Here is a 22,096-nt window from a genome sequence, read left to right on the forward strand (position 1 = left end):
AAAAAAAAAAAAGGAATCTTTTATCTCATCCCAGGCCTCTCTTCCTCCCTCCCAAAGAAATATTTTTCTATCATAGCGAGCTGGCCAAAAAGATCAATCTCCCTTTAAAAAAAATAATCTGTAAAATTAGGAAGAATAATATTTACCTATCTTGCAAGGTTGCCTAGAGGGCTTTATTTTTGCAAAACCCTCCAAAAACAAAATTTTTTTTCCCATTCCCTTTTGGGAGCGGAGAGGTTCAGTTCTCACCGGGTATGGCCTGGCTGGGCATCCCCAAATTCAGCCCCTGAAAAAGCAGCTGCAGGTGCTCGGCAACCCGAAGGAAAGAGGCGTACGATCAGACCTTTTTTTTTTTTTTTTCTTCTTCTTTTTTTAAACAAAACTAGGCAAGGACAAGAGAGCCTCCTGCGGGGAGCGAGTGTGGGGGAAGGAGAGGGGGCGAGCCGAGCCAGACAAGCGCCTGAGTGATAACTTGCCTGAACCCTTTGATAAATGAGTTGACTCTTTTTTTTTTTTTTTTTTTTTTCCTTCATTCGCCACACGCCAGGAACAGAATTGGCCTGAACTAGTGGAATTGGCAGCAAAAAACTAACATACAAGTGTGTCTGGTCAATAGAGCGCTTGTTCCTGCCTCTGGGTGCTATGTGAGGACTCCGACTGTGCTCTCAGCGGAGGAGTTGGATGCTGGAGACGCGCAAAGGATTTTTCTTTTCTCGACCCTTTCTCTCTCTCGCTCTGTCTTTTTAAAATATTCATCAACGGGGTGGGTAGTTTGCTCTAGTCATTAAAATATCTCTTTCCCCTCCCCCTCGCTTTCTCTAGGACTGCCACTGTTGAGTCTGTGGGAGTATGAATCAGCAGCAGCAGAGAATGGCTGCAGTTGGGACAGACAAAGAGCTCAGTGACCTGCTGGACTTCAGTATGGTAAGCGAGCGCGGCCGGGGGGCTTTAAAGGCCCCGGGGCTTTGCTTGTGTGCAGTGTTTTGGAGCTGCAGAAGGGAGGAAATGTGAGCCTGTAAATTGGACATGATGGGTTTCAGATGTGCTGTGTTTGTGTGCATGCACATGTGCTGCAACTTGTTTATTTTCAAGTTAAAGCAAAGCCTCTGCCCCTCCTCTCCCCCCCCCCTTCCCCTCAAACGTGTATTGTTTCCTTGCAGGGAGCACAGGGAGGTGGGTTGGGTTTTTTTTTCGGATGGGAAATGTAACGGAGTTGTGTGTTCTCTGTTTAAATGCTTACCGTGAAATGGGCTGGGTGACTGTGTCTGAAGCCATGCAAAGATGTAACTTCAGTAGCTGATTAATCAGGCTTTTTTCCTCTCCCCAGATCCAGACTATTAAACTTTTGCTCCCACAGGTTATTTTGTCACAGTTTGAAATGTGTCCAAGCTCTCCGGCGCATTATTTTTGCAGGAGTTGGACACTTGTGTTCCCCACGCTCTGCTCTTCTGTATCCTGGAAACCTTTAGCTGGATTTAGGAGCTGTTTATTTTCAAAGAAACAGGACCTAAGAATTCCCTCGGAAGGGTGCGCACAGCTCGGAGGGAGAAGTCCCTTCTAGTCGTAGCAGAGTGAGGGTTAGTCCCCGGCACGTCCGTCTGTGCTGCCGTCCGGGGTTGGCGATGTGCCACACAGCGTACACTCTGCACTTGCCACACCGGTGCTGGCTGTCGTTGGCAGGTGACTTGTGAAGGGAAGAGCTTGTGTTCAAAGGAAAATAACTTTCTGTTGGGTTCCTCTGTTGTGTGCTGCACCCTCATGGCACTTGGAGCGTGCGTCTTGCTTTTTAGATAAGCAAACGTGCTGCGAAGATAGAAAAAACAGCTCCACGAGGAGGAATAACCATGAGCGTCGCGGCTGTGGGCTATGGGCTGTCCTGGGTCACCCAGCCCACAGCCCCACTGGGCTGATTTTCTCGCCCCTTGGAGAAGAAGGGAGTAAAGGGGGGAAAAGCGGTGGCAGAACTAGGGGCACCCGCTGTCCTGGTACCTGTTACGCCCGTGGGAAGTGCTGAGGCTCGGCTGCTTTTCCGCACCCGAGCGCCGAGGTTTAGCAATGGGAAATAAAACTTTTTATACAGCTGGGGCTCGTACCTGTCCCGGCAGGGCTCCGCACTGGAGGGGGGGGTCGGTGGTGGGGTCTCTCAGTCCCCCGAAGAGCAGTGCTGCGGGAGGAGAGGCCCAGTTCTCCCAGTTTCATGCTTCTGTTGGGAGACTGATTCTGTTAAATTGCCAGCAATGTATTTTTACAGTAGTATGTTTTACAGTTGGTAGGGGGACTGCAGCAACGGTATGCATTTAAAAACAGGAATATGTTCAGGGCTCGCTGGGGAGCGGTGCGTGGTTATTTGTCCCTCTCTCGTCTCAGAGGTCCTGCGGGTTGGCAGGAGCCCTGGAGCTTTCCATCTCCCGCACTGGAGAGTGCCAGGTTTTGAACTGCACTTTTGGTCAGTAACCCATAATCTGCTCCCTGGCCAGGGCTGCAGTGTCTCCCACTTTGCTTTTTCTCCCCCTTAGAAAAAAAATCAAATCCCACTCACCGTTTAGAGCTTTAAAAAACCCCCAAGATCTTATTTTCAAATTTAACGAACCATCCTCATTTGCATGCTCAGAGCTGTATTCCCTGGAGGGGTCCTGACCTGTTCCCTCTGTACACGAATGTTTCTGTCCTTGGAGATTAATCTACACGTAACGGTTGAATTTGGGTTCAATTCCAACGCTCTTACGCTGGTGTAAACCTGGGAATGACCAGAACTTGTTCTGTGTTGGCGTAAGGCTCATGCGTTCGGCAGCGGCACCGGGGGCGGCTGCTTGCAGGATCAGGGCCTGCAAATGTCATTTGCCAGCAAATGATTCGAAGACGTTCCCTCCAGGATAAGTTAGCCGATGGGCTCCGACGCAGTCTGGATTTGAGCCAGATCTGTTTCACAAACCCTCATCTCTGCACATGCACACCCTTCTCCTGAGTTTGCATAAAGGGAATATTAACATCTCTCCTGAAGGATGAATAGCTAAAATGGAAAGCTTCCTAGCTAGTAGACGGTCTTCACCCCGGCATTGCGAGCTTGTTGTGCACAGTGTGGGTCTGTCAGAGGGACTGCTCCGTGGGTTGCTCTCCCTGTGTCGTTGGGATGCAGGCTTTTTGTCCACAAAGCTCGCTCTTTCAAGTATATTTATATTTTTCTTTGAATAAGCAGGAGTGGAGCATTGGTCCACTAATCCTCTCCAGGAGAGTAGGTGGGAGGGAGGACTAGAGAGAGAGAGAGAGATTCGGAGCAGCTGGAAGCATTTGCTTCAGATCAGTATTTCAATTCCTTTTTTCTAGGGAAAATATGTTCAAACCCAGTAGTCTGTGGTCCAGCTCTGCGCTGTGTTTTGCTGTGCAGTGAGTGAATTCGAAGGTCTGTCCCTAATGGGGTTGCGTAGTCAGACGTGAGTTCGTGGGGTCAGTAAATGGCAGGGTTGTGTGAGATGCTATAAATCGGGCTTACAGTCCTGAAAAGAAAGACTTGCGCCGTCTTTAATAAATAAATACATTGGGTAGTTATTGAGCGGTAAAGCACTCGCCCAAAGCTTTGTGCCAATGTAATTTGCCAATAAGCGCGAAAATCAAAGGGATCTGTAACGTGCGTCTAAGTGAGCCGGAGCCAAACACCCAGCTATGTAGTCTGATCGCTGCTTTGGGGTGTGCACGGCAGTGTGCTTACCTCTACCTCTGAACAAATTGCCTTTTATAATTGCCCCAAAGTACAGGTAATTTGTAAGCTTTCTTTCACCACCGCTCCCTGGCAGTAGTCCAGGACAGGCTTGCAAATCTGGAGGAGAGCTTTCAAGAAAGCATCCTGCCTATAGCTTCGAGTTGCCGGCTTAACCTATTTATTAGGCTTGGGTTTTGGTGCGTTATCCTTTGGCCCGCGGTTGCCAGGCTTTGCAGCTCGGCCTGACGGGCACAGGCTGCGTACGGCAGGAGCTGCCCTCGGTCTGCGCCGTCGGGAGATGCTCGGCCGCAAGGACTCGCCGTGGTTATCCCGGGCGGCGTCTTGGCCGTGCCATGCTGCTGGCGTTGGTGCGCTGTGGGAAGGTGTGGGCAGGTACCCTGGCCGGGCTGGGGTGCTCGGAGGGCAGGCGCACCCCGCGGCACGGGGAGAGCTGGGATGGAGCAGCCCGGGCGGGCACGCAGACGGGGTTGGGGGCCTGTCCGTGCTGCAGAGCGCGCCTGCCAAGCTAGATAGAGGCAGGCGGCTGCGTGCCAGCCTAGGTCTCTGGCAGAAGTGAAATGCTGTTAACAGCCATGATTATTAGCAGAGTATTAACCATATGCTGCGGGGATGCTAGTTGTCAGGGTGGGTTTCTAGCTTGATGAGACGTTGCAGGGTGGGCAGGGGCTTGAGCAGTCACATAGGACCTGCCATCTGATTTCTCCGCAAGTGACTGCTCTCGTTGCGTGCCAGCCCTCGTGGCTCCAGCCATCGAACTGGGGGTGAAAGCCAAACTCTTACCAGCGAGCAGGGCTCGAGCAAGCTCCTTCTGCCCTCGCCGCTGCTGCTTCTGACATGCCGGAGGATGCTGAAGCTGTGCCCTGCGCCCTGCTCCGGCCAACGCGCAGCGCCTGTGTTTCCATGATAAAACTCTCGCTTTTGTTTGGAGTGAAGCAGTTGTAAAGTTTGACTTTACGCCGCAGTGGACGTTTAGGGCTGTAGTCAGGAAGGTCTGTCTTAAATGAACACGTATAAAATATCCTGCTGGCAATGTTTATTGAGTCGAATTCCCTCTTCTCCCTGAATTAACAGCTGGATACTTTCTACGCTGCAAAATAGATTTTAGGTTTTGAGTTCAGGCCTGAGGTTGGTTCAGCCTGGAGTTCGTAAGGTGGAAGAGCGGAGGAAGTGAAAACAGCTATTTAATTTGAAAACACTGATGCGCTGGTAGAAGTACACAATAAATGAAATGCTGCTTGATATTGTTACTTGTGTCTGGCAAATTCCCTTTCTTGCTTACGAGTTCACTGTTGAAAGTGTGAGGTCTCTTGGCTATACCCTCCCCGGTGGCGGGTGTGGGCATTTGGATCTTCCCATGTGCTGGATTTGCATGTTTTAACCTGGGAGAAATGGAGGGAGAATAAATTCTTTGGGAGGGGTGGAAATTGAGCTACGAGGGTACGCAGAAGTTGTTGTCAGCTGTCAGGGAGGCTGGAGATAGGAGTTGAGAAACCAAATACAGCGACTTAAGATGGGGGATTTTACATAACCGTTTAAATCTACATTATTCAAATCCAACAAAGGCCAAGTAATGACCCAATTACAGTTCCTCAGACGCTCGTGCCTAGGTCCCTCCTCGATGCCCGGGTCCCTCGGGTACGTGCCAGCTCTGGTTCGTCTCCCCCCTCCCCCCCCCTCGTTTATTTTTAAAGCAGAAAGGAAATTCGCAGTGGGTGGGTGAACTTTGCCTGTGAGTGACATACACCAGCAAAGGCAGCCGGCACTTCACGTATGACTTGCGCCGGGCTCCTCGAGGCAGCGTACCCGGTCGGCTTCAGCCCACACTGCAGTGGAAAAACAAGCTGGCAGCACGAAAAAAAAAAAACCAAAACACTTCCTGGAGTCGGCAAGCGATAAGTGTATTTGGAGCATGTATTGAGGCGAGGGGTAACCCGGGGTTCCCCCCTCTCCGGCATCACCCTGCTTTAGCATCCCCGCTCACCTCGGTGTGGAAAGGGGTCCGTGATTCCTTAATCCCTTGGGGAGGGAGAGCAGGAAGGTGTTGCATCAGTCTCGAAATATCTCTCGAAGCAGGCGGAGGCGGGCGAAGGAGAGAGGTGGGGAGGGCATCCCCGGCGGGGCCGGGTGTGGGGGCGTGCTGGGGATTGCCGAGCGTGGCGGCGGGGGTGACCACCTCTTCTGCAGAAGTAGAAAGGGCTCGTTGCACAATGGAACAAGGCTGTTCATTTTCTCCACTCGTGTTTGCCGCTCAAACCTTGGGTTTTTCAGCATCAGCAAGTATTAAGCAGAAAAGCTCGTGAAAAAGAGCCAGCAGTGCTTTTTTTTTTTTTTTTTTTTTTGGTTGCTTTTTGCTGCTCGGTACCATTCTGTTCATGCATCCCATCCCCCCCTGCTCGCACATGCCCAACTGCCTCTTGCCACTTGGAAAGGGGGTTTCTAACCACTTCACTTAATCTTCTTCCCTACCTTAAGAGGAGGGAGTGAGCGCAGGCCGGGTGGGATCAGCCATGTAAATTCCATTTTTAATAATTTTGGAGATCTTTGCAGAAAACAACACTGCTGTACAAGGGGCGGGGGGTGGGGGGGGCAGGAAAAACCCATAGCATTGCAGAGGAAGGTAGGCTGCAAGTCTTTGGTGTCATTAGGGTTTGTTTTTGTTTTCTAGCCCGACTTCCTGAGGAAACAAGGCGTATTCGATGGTGGGGCTGCCGGCCCACCCCAAGTGACTCTTGAGCCCACCCTGGGTGGGCAGCAGCCGCCTGGGGGGGTTGCAGCGGGAGCCCCCCCAGTGGTGCACGTCCAGCGGTTCTCACGGCAAGGCTGCATGTAGGAGGGTGTAGGGAGAGTGGGGTTACAGGCCGGGGCGAAGCCGTAGGAAGGCAGGTGTCTGCAGGCTGGCTGCTGGCAGGAGTGGTTGTCCACACGCGGGCTGCATACTTAAATACTGTTTACACCTTTATTTAAATACATGTATATAACATATACGTGATGTGCGTGTGTGCATATATATATATGATCCCAAATTTGTGTTCTTTTTTTGAATGGCAGTTGGTTTCTTAACTGCTCTCTTTGCATCTCTACCACATTTAACTTTTTTTTTTTTTTCCTCCCCAGCATTTGTAAAAACAAAGCTGGGCAGACGGTTTTGTGCAAAGGAATGTTTCTGACCACAGCCAGACATCAGCTATGTCAGGGCATGAAATGCTGCATTTCTGTAGGCTCTTGTGCCATTACATTGTTTAATCTTCAAAGCATTAAACTTTTGAGTTACTCAGACATTGCAAAGCTAAAAATAATAAAAATTCAAATGACTTGGTGGTGAAAGTATCTTGAGTTGAGTAGTAAAAAGGTATTAAAATGTTAATTCACTAAGCGTTTTCCCACCAGTTGTTTTATTGGCTGCAGCTCCATTTGTGTGGAGGAGAATTAGTTTTCTTTTCTGCTGCACGCAGGTGCATATAAATTTTTAAATAACAACTTCTGAAACCCTCCCAACTTATATTAAAAATATTTATACAGGTTAGCTGACGAGGTATGCAGTATTTTTGAGGAAGCTCCCTGGCAGGAGAAGATTAGCTGCGATACTGAAGCAGCAGCAGTATAGCAAACAAGTAGCCAGAATGACCGATACTGTACAATACGTTAATCTTTCTGATCGTGAGTTAAATACCTTTGCCCTTGGCGCAGCTTCTGCCACCGGACCCCAGGGCTCTGTTAGCTCACAGCGCTGCTGAAGCCCCCAAAGGACCAGGGGTGGGAGCTGCTCCACGAGGCTGGAGGGTTTGTCCCTCTGAGAGCTGGCGTAAGGCTTCCTGCGCCGAGGTCGAGCATCGCCGGACTGTGTGGCTTAGTCATCTCTGCCTGTGCCAGCTGGAGCCTGCGGGCAGCCCATGTCTTCCCCAGGCACTGCACGTTGCCGGAGACAGGCCTGGGAGTGTGGGAGACGTGGGATGAGACCCGGACCACTGCGGGTGCTGGGGTGTTGAGGGATAAAACGAGCTTTGCTGGGTGCTGCAGTCTCGGTGGGGTGCTGTCGTTCTCCTGCTTGCTTTTTATGAATGGCATCGGCCTTTCTCCATGGCCCCATGGGCACACTCTCGTTTGGGCCTCGGTGAATAAGTTAGGGAAGAAACTGTTGCTTTTGACCACAGCAATGATGCTTCTTGGATGGTTTTCAAGTTGCACCTAAGGAACCAGACACGCTGTGTACACAGGAGAAGTTTATGCACGTAGGAATGTGTGTGTATATTAGCGCACAGCTGCGCTGCTCTCCTGTCCCTCCTGCAGCTGATCTATGTAGCAGGGACACAAGGAGAGGAAAGTTTTTTGCATCAATAAAGTGCTTCTCTTCCCCCTTTCCTCCCCCCCTCCTGCCCAATCTGACCCCCTTTGCAGCAGCACAGTAAAACTAACATACTGAAATCTCTTTTCTCTTCCCTTCCCTCTCATCTTCTTGTTTTTCTAGATGTTTCCCCTGCCAGTGGCTAATGGAAAAAACAGACCCACGACCCTAGCAAGCACTCAGTTTGGAGGATCAGGTACTGTCATCTCAATTTCTTTTTCTTAACACCGTAATGTTTCTTGCAATAAATTGTGTTTGCTTCCAGAGACCCAAAAGGAGGGGTTTCTGTAGTTTTGTGTTATGTATTTTTCTGGTGGTAGTCTGCTACTATTTCTCTGGATGATTTTCTTGTTGCTGCACGTGTCTCCGGGTAGTCAAAGCCGCTTTTGCTGATCTGTCTCCAATTAAGAAGTCACTACCTGAGCTGAAGGTTGTTGTCTTGCTGCTCCGATTGAAGCAGCCTGAGAGCAGACAGTCAATGCTGTTCTCTTAAGCTGCTTAGACGAATGTGTGTCTGCAGACGTACGCCCTGGAAGGCTTTTGCTGTACGTCACTGAGAAGACACGTTGGTGGTGGTTTATTCCTGGGGCTCAGCTGCCCAAAGGGAGACTCTGGTGCAGTTTGGGTGTCTGCTCCATTCAGCCCCTCCAGCAGCTCCCTGCTGTTGGGTGGGATCTTGGCATTCCCAAAGGGACCTTTGTGAAGCCCTCCTGGCCAGATGTCTCCAGGCAGCACAGCTGCCCCGGGGAGGTGGGCAGCAAGGGTGGCTCGAGCCGTTTCACCAGCCTCCGAGCTGGACACTGCTGCGGTTTTGGGGTGCTGTCGAGCAGAGCTTTGCCTGTCCTGCCTTGCCACAATGTCCCCAAAGTCAGCAGCTGGCCCTGCTCCCCAGAAGTGCTGAGTGGCTGCACCTCTGCCAGCCCGGCTGCCGAGGAGGGGCCAGGGGTGCCAACATCAAAGAGCTTTGGGAGCAGGGTGTCTGCAGGGAGGAGCGGGCTGGCGATCCGGCTGTGATAGGAGACTCTCTGAAGGGCGCGTAGCTTTAGATGTCTGATTGGGAAACACAGCGGTGGTTAATTTGAGGCTGAAGCGGAGAATTCCCCGGCCGGGTGGATGGCGCGGTGCCGTGCCAGGCTTTTGATGCCCGGGGAAGCTGCTCTGTGCCGGGCTCGCTGCAGCCCCTGGCATGCAGGAAGTTCGGTTAATTTGCCCTTCTTGCTGAAACACGCTTGACGCTTTGTGGATGGTTGAAGCTTGACCTTCTCTACCCTGGGCTGGCTCAAGCTGTCCAGGAAAACTCCTGGCCACATGGTACGGCCGTGCCCCGACACCGGGAGGCATCCCAGAGACCGGGGTGAGATTTCTGGATAGCAGCTCTGATGCCACAGCGCGCTGTGGGGCAGCTCTTGGGGAAATCTGCAGAAGCAGGATAGGAAGTGTGTACTAAGCCCTGCCCTGCTCCTGCCCTTTTTGACCAGGGAAATTTGATGCGTTCAGATTGGGCTGTTTAGCTGCATGTCAAATGGTTTTGAGCAAACATTTTTACAGGGAGGGAAGCTGTTGAGTGGCCGCTGGAGGAAATTTGAGGGGAAAAAACTCTTGGGTTAACCCAGATGGAAGCTGATCTCTCCAGCGAGTGTTCCTGTGTGTGACTTTTGCTGTTAAAATAATCCACAAAAGACGCACTACACGCTAGTGAGAGAATAGTAATGGAGCAAGCTCACATTAATTTGTTTCCTGCTCGGAGGCTGGCTTGGCTGCCGGGTTTATAGTGCTGGCCAGCAAGGAGAGGCTGTGAGCAGGGCTCTGCGGTACAGCCGGCGCAGCGACCGGACCCCCCTCTGCTTGGCTGTGCAGCAGCCGAAAACCCACAAAATCTTTTATTCCCCCCGCCTTCTTTTCTTTCGGGTGAGTGAAAGGTAATGTTGACACCACCCTTCCTCTGGGCTGCTGCTTTTTAAGTCTGGCTGTGAGCAGTTCATAAAAACAGAGGACTGATGTTATACAACTGCACTGAAGGCAGTTGCACAATCGCTGCTGTCCCGCTGTCGGGGCTCTGCGGCGGCTATTTCATCCTGCCGTGGGCATCCCAGGTTTGAAATGCAGCTCGGGGCTTGGTTTAGGGGAAGCCTTTTGCTCCAGCAGTGGAGTTATCCCTCGGCCAGTCATCCTTTGCGTCACCTTTGGAGAGCGGGGGCATGTTTCATTTGTGTGTTGGCTTTGTGACTTGTCTCTGGTCCTGAATGTTTGATGATTGATTTTTGCTGGTGGGGTGAATAACTGCAGTAAGACGTTAACGAGCTGTGCCTTGCACAGGGATGCACTGTGTCTGTTAGAAGGATCCAAGGTGTCTAAACTAGGGCCTAGATAGTGGCAAGTGGTTGTTTTCATGGTTTGTTGATGTTGGTTTAGCTTAATTCGCTAATTGACAGCAAGGTACAATCAGATACTAGTTCATCCACAAAGGCATAGCCAGCCACCCGGCTCAGAATTTGATTTGAAGTCGAATCATCACCAACCCTGATGTGGTCAGAGGGTGAAGAGCAGATGGTCCTTGGATTTGGGGACCTGGACTTGCTGAGGGAGCAGAGCGCCTTGCAGCCACGCCATAATCTGGACCTGGAGATAAGCCCCCTAAATCTTCTTGCCTTGCAGGAAGGCCTAGGCTCCATCTTTAACGTGTCTCATGTTTTTCAAACACTCCTGTTCAATCAGTATCCCGTACCCCTGATGAAGATAGCGCAGCGTTTCCCCTCCGCTGCCATCCCTCTGCCTGGAAAGGAGAAGCAAACACCAATTCGCTTAAGTCTTAGCTCAGTAGCGTGCACCATAGTGCCAGTATCTCATTATTTGGGGTTATTGTGGTAACCCCAAGATAATAAACTGATGCTGTTTTATGTGCCAGAGAAATTGGTGTTTCATGCTTCTGCCCACCCTTGGACATGTGAATTTGTGGCCTTCCACTTTTCATCTCCCTCCTCCTCGGGGAAATCCTGGGGCAGTATGTAGCTTTTTTTTTTTTCCCCTCTGGAGGAGCTGTTAACTCGAGGCTCTTTCCTCCCCAGGGGAAATTGGGAGCGAAGGGAGCAAGGCAGTGACTCTGATGACTCCCGTCCAAAATGCCCCACTTGCCAAGATGAGGTTCTTGCTTCCAAAGCCCAGCTGGTGAATAAGGTAGCACAGTCATTACAGTGATAAAATTGCCCCAAATTAAAATCCTTTTCAAATCCCAGTTAATAATTGCCCTGGCCAAGCTGCTGGTGCTTGTGCGGGTGGCCCCTTTGCAAAGAGGAACCCGTTTCTCTCTCCTGGGCCAGGAAAATTCAAAGTCTTAATGCAAGCCTTCCAGCTTTGAGATCCCTTTGCTTTTATATTTGTCTCTTGGTTTTATTTTAAGCTCTGCCACTGTTTCCCTCATTTCTGTCCTTAAATGCACCAGGGAGGAACTGGTTTAGCTACCTCACCGCATGGACAATTCAGCACCTCCGCTTTGCGTTTTCTTGGCAAGGCGAAACCCAACAATTGCCACTAGGATGGGGCTTACGTCATGCAGACCGTGTCTGCAGCATTTATAGCACATATAGGTCACCGCGGGGAAGTTGGTCTTCCTGGGGCTTTGAGCTGCAACTAGTGTTTTCCAGCGTAAGCAGTGTCATTTGCTGCTATTTTATTTTAGCCGGGACGCTCAGTGTATGCCTATTGTCCTGGTCCTAGAAGGCTGCGGTTTCGTCATCCCCTCGCCAAACTGCTTGTTTATTATTTGTAGTAGCAAAACATTTAAAACCATGTCCTCTGTCCCCGTCCCCCCCCCATGTCATAGTTCATAAATGACTAATCTGATCAGAAATGAGCTCCCTCCCAGCGCGCTTAATTAAACTGTGCCTCTAGCAGGAAACCGCGCGTGCTAAATTTCACATGGAAATAACCATTTTTAATTGACATTAAGACAGTAGGAGTTGCAGGAGGCAAAGAAGTTTCATTGTCTCTTCCCAGCCCGGGCCGTGGCATTGCCACCACGGCATGGGGCCGTGCCAGGGCTGTCACCTCGTGGCTGCTGAGTTTTCGGCTGGGTCGGTGCATGCCAGCTGCGCCTTTGCTTCAGCAAATGAGTTCGGGTTCTGTGGAGCAGGGAAATAAAACCGAGGCAAATGGTTGTGCGAGGTAATGCGTCTCCCGGAGCAGCTCATGAGCAGTGCTTTGCGTCCGTGGTTAATACGGAGAGTGTGCAACCATCTCCCCTTCGCATCAGAAATGGTGCGCGATGCCAGGTTTGTGTCCTATTGAAACAGGAGCCCAGGCGGTCTCCTCCTGACAGATGATTCTGCTCGCAACAAATAAAAGCTCTGCTAAAAATACAGCTTTTTTTCCCCCCCCCCCTTCCCTCTTGAGTAAATGAATTCACCATTAAATGTCTTTTCCTTCTTGCTTTGTGCTGAAGGGAGCTCCCTTGCTTGGGATCTCTTAGGTGGGTTTGGAAGGGAGAGTCCCCTCCTGGTCTGTGCTGTGATTTCCACCCCCAAAATTTGTTCAGTGCTTTCTTGGTAGTGAGATGAGGCTCATTGTTGAGGGAATTGCTTTGATCGGGGCAAGTTCATAAAATACATTTGAAGCTGGCTAACTGGGGAGCTTTTCAAAGAGTTACAAGCTGGTGCATGTAACAAATTTTAAGTTATAGTCTACTGAACAAAGTAAATGCATTCTCCCTGAAGGTAGGTGAGTCTGGATCCCCTTTGAAAGCCTGCTTTAAACAACGTTCAAACTTGGATACCTGTGGCAACAGCACTGAAAGTAATAAATTCTATGAAAGATGAGGTTGTCTCTTTAATTGGTGCTATGGGTGAGCTGTTTGAAGATTTAATTATTTTGTGTGTGCACGCAGCCCTGTATTAGGAAGCTCCGAGGTGGGGAGGGGAGGGTCTGGTGCGCCGGCTGGGAGTGCAGTGCCTGCCCCGGCAGCTCTGCAAACACGGGAGCGGCGCTGGGCTCCGCTTCGCTTGCGGAGCGGCAGGCTGGGTAGTTTGCAGTAAAAGCATCTAAGTTAGAGAGTTGCAAAGAGCTAAGCGCAGCGTTTCTGTTGCCGTGCTGTCAGCAATTGCGTTTCAGGCTGCAGAATAGCGTTTGCAGCTATTTACCACAGTGAGGAAAACAGTAGGAAAACGTGATACATCCTTACTAATAAAAGCTCCTAACTGCCTCTAGTTCCCACGTTTTGCTTATGCTGAAGTGGGAGTGATGGGCTTTGCTTGCTATTTTGATGGATGATGAAAGGCAGACATGAGGTACGCAATATGTGACTTGATATTTAAAACTGGCATTTTCCGTTAAAGTACGTACTTCAGGCTGCTTGTTTATGTTGCGGTTGCGTGCGTGCCCATACAGCAGACTTGCAAAACTGTCACTAAACACAAAGCCACCACAACAAAAAAGTCAAAGCAGAAAAATTTACTTGCCTGCCTACTGGCGTGACCGTTTCTTTCGAAGTAAAAATTACTTTTTAGTCATTATCAAAGGTAAAAAAAAAAAAAAAAAAGGCCTTGCCATGACAAGTCAAGCTTGCAAAGCTGTGAGGTCTTGTTAGCCTGGAAAGAAACAATCCCTGCAGCCCTCTGCTGCTCTCCACACCTCTGGAGCATTTCCATTCCTGCTGCCGGCAGAGCCCGCTCCTGGGGTGTAGGAGGGTGCTGCCGGCGTGCTGAGGGCATTGCAGGGAAACACCCAGGGCGCCGCAGTCCCAACCTTGTCAGTAACAAAGCCTGGAGGACTTTCAGTGAAGTTTGTCTCCCACGTGCTAGTCAGGTATGTTAAACGGCTTTCTGCTTTGGTTTTGTCTCTGCCTTCGGGAAGGTCCTGTTCTCCTTCCTCTCCCCTTTCTGCTCCCTGTTTTTCCCGTGGGTTGGGTCCCGTTAGCCAGGATACAGAAAGCAGGGTTTGGAAGAAAAGGCTTGGAGGGCCCGAAAGCTGGGGGCAGGGAATGCGGGTCAGCAGGAAATAGCGAGTGTGGGGGAACAAATGGCAGGGGAAGATCTTCACGCCCGTCTCCCTTCATTCAGCGTCACACCCCACTTGCGACTCTGATCCTCGTGTCCTGGGGTGCGTGTCCCTGCTCCCAGGGCTTCCCCACCTGGGCAGCTGTTTCTCCTGCGCCTTTGCAGTGAGGTTGAAACGTGAAGGCCTTCCTCCCTCTCCCTCCCTCCCTCCCTCCCTCCCTCCTCTGTGTTACCTCTCTTCAAATTTATTTTTTTCCCCTCGAATTTTCAGGGGAGGCTGAGGGCGAGGGGGTCCTGCCAGAGGCGCAGCCAGTTTCTGAGGGGCACGCGAGGAGCGAGCCTTGGGAGAGCAGGAAAAGGGCGACCATGCTGTTGGGGCAGTGGGGATGCTCTGACAGCAGCTCAGTGCTTCTCCAGCAGTTGGAGAGAGGCAAATATAACCTGGTCACGCCAGCGGCTCTGTAGTTGCAGTTGAGAAATCTCACTTATTGCCAGTCCCCGTCTTGGTGTGTGTTTAACTTCAGGGGGTGGAAGGGTGCATGTTTTCAGGGGAGGGGTTGGTTTTTTTCCCCCCTTCTCCCACCCCATGGAAGAGTCCTTCTGGCTGGATCTGAGATTTTGAACTAGGAAAGAGCACGGAGAATGTCAGGGGTGCCAGAGAGCCGAAGCTGTACGGAGATAAGTGACAGCTTTTGTTTAGAAACTGAAAATTTGACACAGACCTTGTTTAAGCACACAGTTTTAACTTTGCCAGAAGAGCTAAAGCAATACAGCCATCTCCTGCCGGCAGAGCTTTTTCCTTCTCTAGATGAGGCAATTCAGTACTAGTGTAACTGTGCCTGCTCGAGGGGTTATGACGAGATGAGTGTATCTTATGTAAAAATCACGTGCCTTGCTTGGATTAAGGCCGTCGTGAAGCTGGGCTAGGAGTGAACCTTCTGTGTTTCAAAAGAACGTGTACAAGCTCAAGCACCTGCTTTCCTTCTAATAAGAGGAGCTGGTTGTGTATTAATTGCATGCCTAATGTCGTTGCCTTGTTCACGCTGCTGTCTTCTCAATCGCAAGGGCCAGGGTCTCATCACAAATGATCTTCTGGAGGGCAGCACGCCTGGGGTTTGGTGCTGGGATGCAGCAGCTCTGCCTCAGCCCACCTCAAATGCCGCTCACGCAGGACTGCCTGAGCGGCACGTGTCGGTGCGGGGCTGAGCCTTTGGCTCGGCATCCCAGCTCGAGGCCTTGCACGCTTGTTGCGCCCTTTCCAAAGGGGAGAGATGGCTTTGGAAGGGGCCCAGCAGGTCTGGCAAGCATTTCTGCTGGACCTCGCTGCTGCTAATTTCAAATTCTGCATGCTCTGTAGGGTGCCCTACTCCAGCACGTGTCCCGCGTGTGACCAGTTACTCTGCCTATTGCATCTCCGCTGTTAATGTTTATATGCAGTGAAACTCAAATTGGAATTTCTTTTCTTTTTTTTTTTTTTGTTTGTTTGAGACAGCACATGGGCGTCTTAAGGGATGAATTTAATGCATAGTGCTATTTTGTTACTCTGGATGGCCTCATCTCTAACCTGGCACTACATTCTCCAGTGTTAACATGGCTGAAGGATGCTATAAATGCATCTTCTCTGCTCACTAGTGTCCAAAATCACTGGTAAAGGTGGTATTTTCGATGCTCTTCTAAGACAAGAGCAGACTCTGAACGCAGCCGGATAATGATGTTATTCGCAAGCGACATTTTCACAAGTAGGAAGACCATGGGGATCTACCACTTTAGCTGGAAGAAGGAGATGTTGACACAAGCCTCCCCGTGGTCATCGGAGTGAAGTCGTGAGTGTCTCTGTTTCCTGAGTGCTTTGAGCCGCAGACCCGAGAGCACGAGAAGAGACCATCGGCTAAACTCGATGGGCAGGTGAAGCCCTCTCGGGAGACACCACGTCCCCTCATAGATGAGGCTGATGCGAGATGATTGTCTGAACTGGGCTGATCTGCCCGTTGGCAGCAACGTGGCATGATTAGCTAACTGCGGGAGTGGGGGTGATCTGGCTGCATCAGCTGGAAACCTGCCCTGGGAGTGGCGTGAGCCAGGCTGTGCCTGAAAAACACGCTGCGCTCCTGGGAGCGGGCTTGGTACCTCTCCCCCGCAGTGCAGGGATCGCGGTGCAGGTAAACCCCGGGTCGCTGATTGCTGGCTGTTGTTTCTCTTTTGTCTTGGCACTCGCTCCCCGGCGAGGCTTCTCGCTGCTTCTGCTCAGCCTGTTTGACCTGCTCTGGGCGCAGGAGTGGAGGGGTTCGCCTGCCCAAGTGCTGGGGGCTGCCCAGCGCCCTCTCCATCACATGGAGGGCTGCCGAGCGGTGGGCCAGTGGTGGATGTGCGTCCGATGCAGCTGTCTCAGTTATGCCAAAAAGTTTGCCCACATCTGCCTCTTGGATTCCCAGCCGCGTGGGTTGGGATTATCCTGCCCTCTCCCAGCGCCTCCAAATAGCTGAGAAATCCCAGGAGCACGACAAGGGGGTGGCAGCCCGCAGGCTCCGAGGAGGAGCACCGTCTCGCTCGCCTGTCCCCGTGTGGCAAGGACGAGGGACCTGGGCAGCATCGGGTTTCCCCGGCACATCCCCAGGCCACCAGCCCCGCTGGATACGTGCAGTTGTCTGAACCTGATCAACCTGGGAGGCGAGGATGGGCAGTGACCTGCTTGATGTCACACTTCCCAGCTAGTGGGCAGCTTGGAGGCTGCAAAAAACCCTAAGACAATGTGGCGGCCTGAACGCAGGCACCTGTTGGTGACCGGCGCTGTTGGGGGAGGGATTGCATTTTAAGAAAGTGGGGCTTTTCCCCAGGGTGGCTGCAGACAGCCTGTCATCAGGGGCTTGATGCTTGTACCCCTGCCGGACCTCCGAGCGGAGACCAGCCAGTGCAGAGAGCGTCTCGCTGCACCCTTCGGAGGCCCTTCTGCCAGAAGGTTCCCAAATACTTTGCAAGTCTTGATTAGCGCGTTAGCTTAAACAAATTGAGTTATATATGCCACAGAGGGAAGAAAGGTACTGCACTCCTTCAGTGTTGACTTAAAGTTTAATTAATTTTGTTGCCAAATGAGGCATGAAATACAGTGTGAAATATATTGTGGTGCTGAATGCGTAATTGTACGGGGGACTGGGAGCACAGCGAGTGCTGAGGATAGGAGATCACCTGAGGCAAGCTGGGGCACAGAGCTCTTGTGGCACCAAAACGTGTGCATTTGGCAGCGGCGGCGCAGCTGGGCTTTCAGCCGGCAGCAGCGAGCTGATCTGGGGGGGACACGCGCCCCAGCAGCACTCCCCGGGGGAGTTAGGACCGGGCTAACCTCCCCACCCAAAGTGGAAACGGCGTCTGAAGACGCTGTTGCGCCCAAGGATTTGTCGCTGTTTTTTTGCCGGAGGATCCAACCACCGGAGTCAAACAGCCGGACAAGACTCGCGCCTGCGGCTCCCTGGGGTATGTCCTCTCCGGGATGCAGCAGGAGCAGCCGCTGTGGCCTGTGTGTCTTTGCCGTCTTGAAACCGATTCGACCTGGGTTTGGGGTAGGATGGGGGAAGTTTTGCCATCTGGTTATAGGGATTCTGGGTTTGTCTGTCCCGGGTGGCCTTGCAGGGTGGAAATACATATGAAGAAACATCAGAAGAGGAAAAAGCTGAACTGTGAGTGAAGATTTCTCGATTCAGCTTTTGAGAATTTTTGTAGCGGCTGTTTTGATGCTCTTCTCGCTGCCGTGATTAATGTTTCTGGAGGGAGGATGCCTTCACAGCGCCTTGCTCTCCCACTAAAGGAGGGAAAGAGGCAGCCCAGGACATCTGCCACCTTTTTGTTTTTTACTTTGAATTTTTCAATTAACTCTCCAGGTAGCTCAGCTCCAAAGCCAGCAGGGAGAAAAATTTTAAAAAATACTGTCCATCTGCCTGTTAACCCTGAGAAGTGCATCCCCACCTCCAAAGTGACGTAAGGCAACATCTCCCTCTAAATTTAGCTGGAGATTGCGTCACAAGCAAGAGGGAGGTGAAGTTAATGTGGCATAAGCTTTTTCTAGCAGGGGAGTCTTCATGGTTAGATAGGGACCAAAAAGAAATAAACGGGCCTCGTTTCAGAGCATCTGGGGACGAGGCCGGGAGGAAGGGCAGCCCCCAGCACCCCAGTATGTGTGTGGAGGTGGTTTTTTTCATACCAAGCAGGGCAAAGGACAGTCATCTACAAAATCTTGGCCCATCCTAAACGGGAAGAACCTTCCAGGAAAGTGGGTGGTGCTCTCTGTGTCCTGTCTGCAGGGCACTGGGGGCCACCAGCGAGCCGTGGGGTCTCCAGCAGCAGCAGCACTTGCCTCTCCTGGGAACTGGTGGGCAGCAGGTTTGGTGGCGCCCGCCTGGAGCTCGCTGGCCACCACTCGAGGCAGAGTTGTTCCTCTCCTTCTCAAAGAGTTTTGAAGCCTCCTCTGCCTGTCCTTCATCCCTGGCCCCTGGGGACGAGGAATCAGCAAGGTTTTTCGCCCTCCAAAAGCCCTCCCGGGTCTCCGTCATGGTGCTCTTTGGTTGCAGACATGGTGACATCCAAGAGTGCCCCAGGGGACAACCCATCATGGCCCTGGACCTGGAAGAAGACCCAGCCAAACTCCTGCAGGACAAGTCTTGGAGGACGCTGGTGTTGCCAATCACGTTTCTTACCTTTCTGCCTCGTCCTGCACAACCCGGGGGGGACAGGTGGCTTGGTTGTGACAAGTGACGAAACCCGTCCTTGCGGTGGTGAGCGTGTGACCACTACTCGGAGAGCAGGGAGGTCCTGGGCCCCTTCTGCTTTCTGGGACTCTTTTTTTTTTTTTTTTTTTTTTAGTGAGGTGGTCTCTCTTCCAAAGGCTTCTTAATGCCCCATTAGCATTGTTATACAAACCAGCAGTATGCCATTTAATTAGGAAAAATACATACTAACCTCTACCATATGTTGCTCTTCTCCTCGTATTTGCATTTGAAGGTCCAGCTGAATTTCAATGTGAAACTGGATTTTATCCAAATGATGAATGGCACGAGAGGCTGTGGGAAGGTGGATGTGCCTCCCTATCACATGTGGTGTTTTTTTTTTCCTTTTTAAAGCAAGGTTCCTTTAAGGTTCCTTTATTTCTTGTACTGTGGTTCAAACTGCTTGCACCTTTCCTCTAAAACCTTAAGTGAACTTGTCTGGCTGGGTGGTCATTCCTGCGTCCTCTGAAGGCTCCAGCCCCCCGAAGGAGAGGGATTAGATTTACTCTTAAGCAACATGTTTTCGGTGGCAGCTCCGCTCATGGCCGAGGAGATGAGCCTGCTGCCGAGCCTCCCCGCACTTGTGGGTTTCAGCCGTGACTGCTCTGTCCTCGTAGTTTTGTAATCTCCTTTGCTGACTTAAAAAAAGACTTTGGTATCGACAGGTGCCTTTTCTTTCAAAGGCGAGTCGATGGCCCGGCCATGCAGGCTCTTGAGTCACCTTTGCCTCCGCGGCAGGAGCGTGGTGAGGGTTATTCGCTTCATTTTCCCAGCCTGCCGTCGGAGGGGGTTTGTGCACGAGCACCTCGTGGCATGCAGGGCTTTGCTAAAAGTGCACCGGCCACAGCTTCCTAGCTGGGGGCTGAAGCTTTTTGGCTTTTTATTTTTAGTTTGTTGGAGCGGTGGCAGCTCCAAGCCCTTTCCCAGATGGGGCCATGGTTTCTCTGTGGCCGTTGCTTCTCCGGCAGCGTGGGGCAGCGTTCCACGGCTGCTGTAAAACAGGAGCGGTGGCATCTCGCTGCTGCTTGGACTGCTGGAAGAAGAGCTGTTTTAGGAGCCGTATGGTGGCTGGGTCTGTGGCAGCGCATTCTCACAGTCTCATAGCTGCCTGGACTTTCCACTTGGCTGGAGGCTGGATTTTTCTCCTCGTCTGAGATATGTTTAAACTGAGTTAAGCTCTGTAACAAGCGCATTATGTTGCTGGGCTGTGTGTGCTCACACGGCTCTTAGTGACCTTTTACCTCACCTACCTGGCAAAAAAAACCCTTAAAAATCACTTCATATCCTGATTATTTCACATCCTCTGTCTCTGCGAATCTGTCTTCGGAGGATCGCTGGGTGCCGGGCTGGCCGTGGTGCTCGCAGGGGGAGCTGGTTGCCACAGGTTTCTGACTTTTGTTCTCCTTTCTCTTGGCCCCTTGGAGATCAGTTCAATCTTCAAGACAGTTTTTGTTGGGGCTTTTTGTTGTGTTAATGCAGCTGAACTAATATGATTACATTTCCAGATTTGGGTAATGGAATAACAAGTCAGGAAGCTCTTTTTTTTCCCTTTTTTTTTTTTTTTTTTAAAAAGGAGAATTTATGTCACTTCCAAATTATCCAAGTCTCCAGTTGTGAAGATCTTTCCCTTTCTCAGTTACTTCTTGGCACGGGGCTCCTTGCTACTGTGGCCATGCGCGCGGCACCCCGGTCCTGGCGTAAGGGCTGCTGCCTTTGTGCTCTGTGCCGTGGTCGGCCATGGACCTGGAGCAACCACGAGATTGTCCTGGGTTCCCAAAAAGATGGGTCTTCCCTTCCCCATGAGAGCTGCCAGTCCAAAGGGGCCATGTATGTCCCCCAGTGCTGCGTTTGGGGCAGAGACCCTTGCGCGCATGCCCTTCCCTGGGGCAGTTTCACCAGCATCTCGAGGTGTTTATGTCACTTCCAAATTATCCAAGTCTCCAGTTGTGAAGATCTTTCCCTTTCTCAGTTACTCTTGGCACGAGGGCTCCTTGCTACTGTGGCCATGCGCGCGGCACCCCGGTCCTGGCGTAAGGGCTGCTGTGCTTTGTGCTCTGTGCCGTGGTCGGCCATGGACCTGGAGCAACCACGAGATTGTCCTGGGTGCCCAAAAAGATGGGTCTTCCCTTCCCCATGAGAGCTGCCAGTCCAAAGGGGCCATGTATGTCCCCCAGTGCTGCGTTTGGGGCAGAGACCCTTGCGCGCATGCCCTTCCCTGGGGCAGTTTCACCAGCATCTCGAGGTGTGTTGGCTTTGCTCATCTCTGTGCTCACTCTCAGATTTCGGAGGAGCGATCTGGAAAACAGCTCAGCCAAATAGTCTCGCAATGGCAACTTCCTTTCTAAAAAGAGAAGGATGTTGCGGAGTTAGTGGCTTCCCATTATTTTCCCCAATTTGAGCACTTTCTTGCCATCGGTCCCCCAGTGTCAGGCTGTGTGGTCTGCTTTGGTTTGGAGACAGCCTTGCCGCTGCAAAAGCACACCGTGGCGCAGGGTGCCTATGTCTCGGACCTGCGCGGGCTTTGGCTTCCTGAAGCACCGAGCTGCTCCTCCCCTCCCGGGACGGAGGTACCGGCTGGCGGAGCCCCCACACCGGCACAGGCCTGCCGAGCGTGGAGCCGGGGGAGTGGGGCCGCGGCGTTTGCCCTTCTTTGGGTATGCTGTAAAGAAGGTAGTGAGTCACTTTCCATCGAGCCGATAGTTACCCTGCTCCTGTCTTGTATTTGTGTTGTGTAGCCAGCAGGATTATTTATAACTTAGCCAGCATCCCGAGTCTATTGTTTCAGCAAAGAGCAGGAATGACTAGATGACTTCCTGAGATTTTTTTTTACCACCCCCTCATTTTTTATTTTTTTTAAAATCTGCTTTTCCTTCCAAGTATTATATTCGCCAGTTGGATGCTTTCCCCCCACATCTTCCCCTCCTGATTGTGCATTTGTGCTGCTGACAATCCCACTACCGGTGTTGCTTTAACTCTAAAAACTCTCCCAGGAAAAGCCGGGGTCTGTGCCCCGGGAGGGCTGGGGCACCTTCGAATGGCGTGAGTGGCTCTCACCGGGCCTGGAGCTGGCCTCACAGGTGCTGAGGACCAAGGCACGAGGCTCCGGCAGTGCCGTTAACAGGAGGGCGAGCGCCTGTGCACTTGCAGGCGTTACCTTGTGCCATGGACGCCTCGGGATGCTGTGCAACCCAGGCGCAGGGTTGGTCCGGTCCAGGCCACCAGCTCAGGATTGCACCTTTGCGCTCTGTTTCAGCCTTTTTGTTGCCGCCCCTCTGAACGTGTTAATTGGGGCAAT

The 22,096-nt window shown here is 51.7% G+C and overlaps 1 protein-coding gene across 1 annotated transcript in view; it reads left to right on the forward strand.

Moving 5' to 3' along the window:
- Positions 1-532: 532 nt before the first annotated feature.
- The window catches only part of TCF3 (transcription factor 3), an 81,653-nt gene continuing 60,089 nt past the window's right edge, over positions 533-22,096 (forward strand). Inside the window, exons 1-2 of the mRNA XM_009284877.1 lie at positions 533-924; positions 8,184-8,256. Of these exons, the coding sequence (XP_009283152.1) occupies positions 850-924; positions 8,184-8,256 (148 nt within the window). The 5' untranslated portion in view covers positions 533-849. The remainder of the gene's footprint in view (positions 925-8,183; positions 8,257-22,096) is intronic.

This window comes from Aptenodytes forsteri, unplaced genomic scaffold (assembly GCF_000699145.1).
Source record: "Aptenodytes forsteri isolate BGI_AS27 unplaced genomic scaffold, ASM69914v1 Scaffold391, whole genome shotgun sequence".
Classification (NCBI taxonomy): domain Eukaryota; kingdom Metazoa; phylum Chordata; class Aves; order Sphenisciformes; family Spheniscidae; genus Aptenodytes; species Aptenodytes forsteri.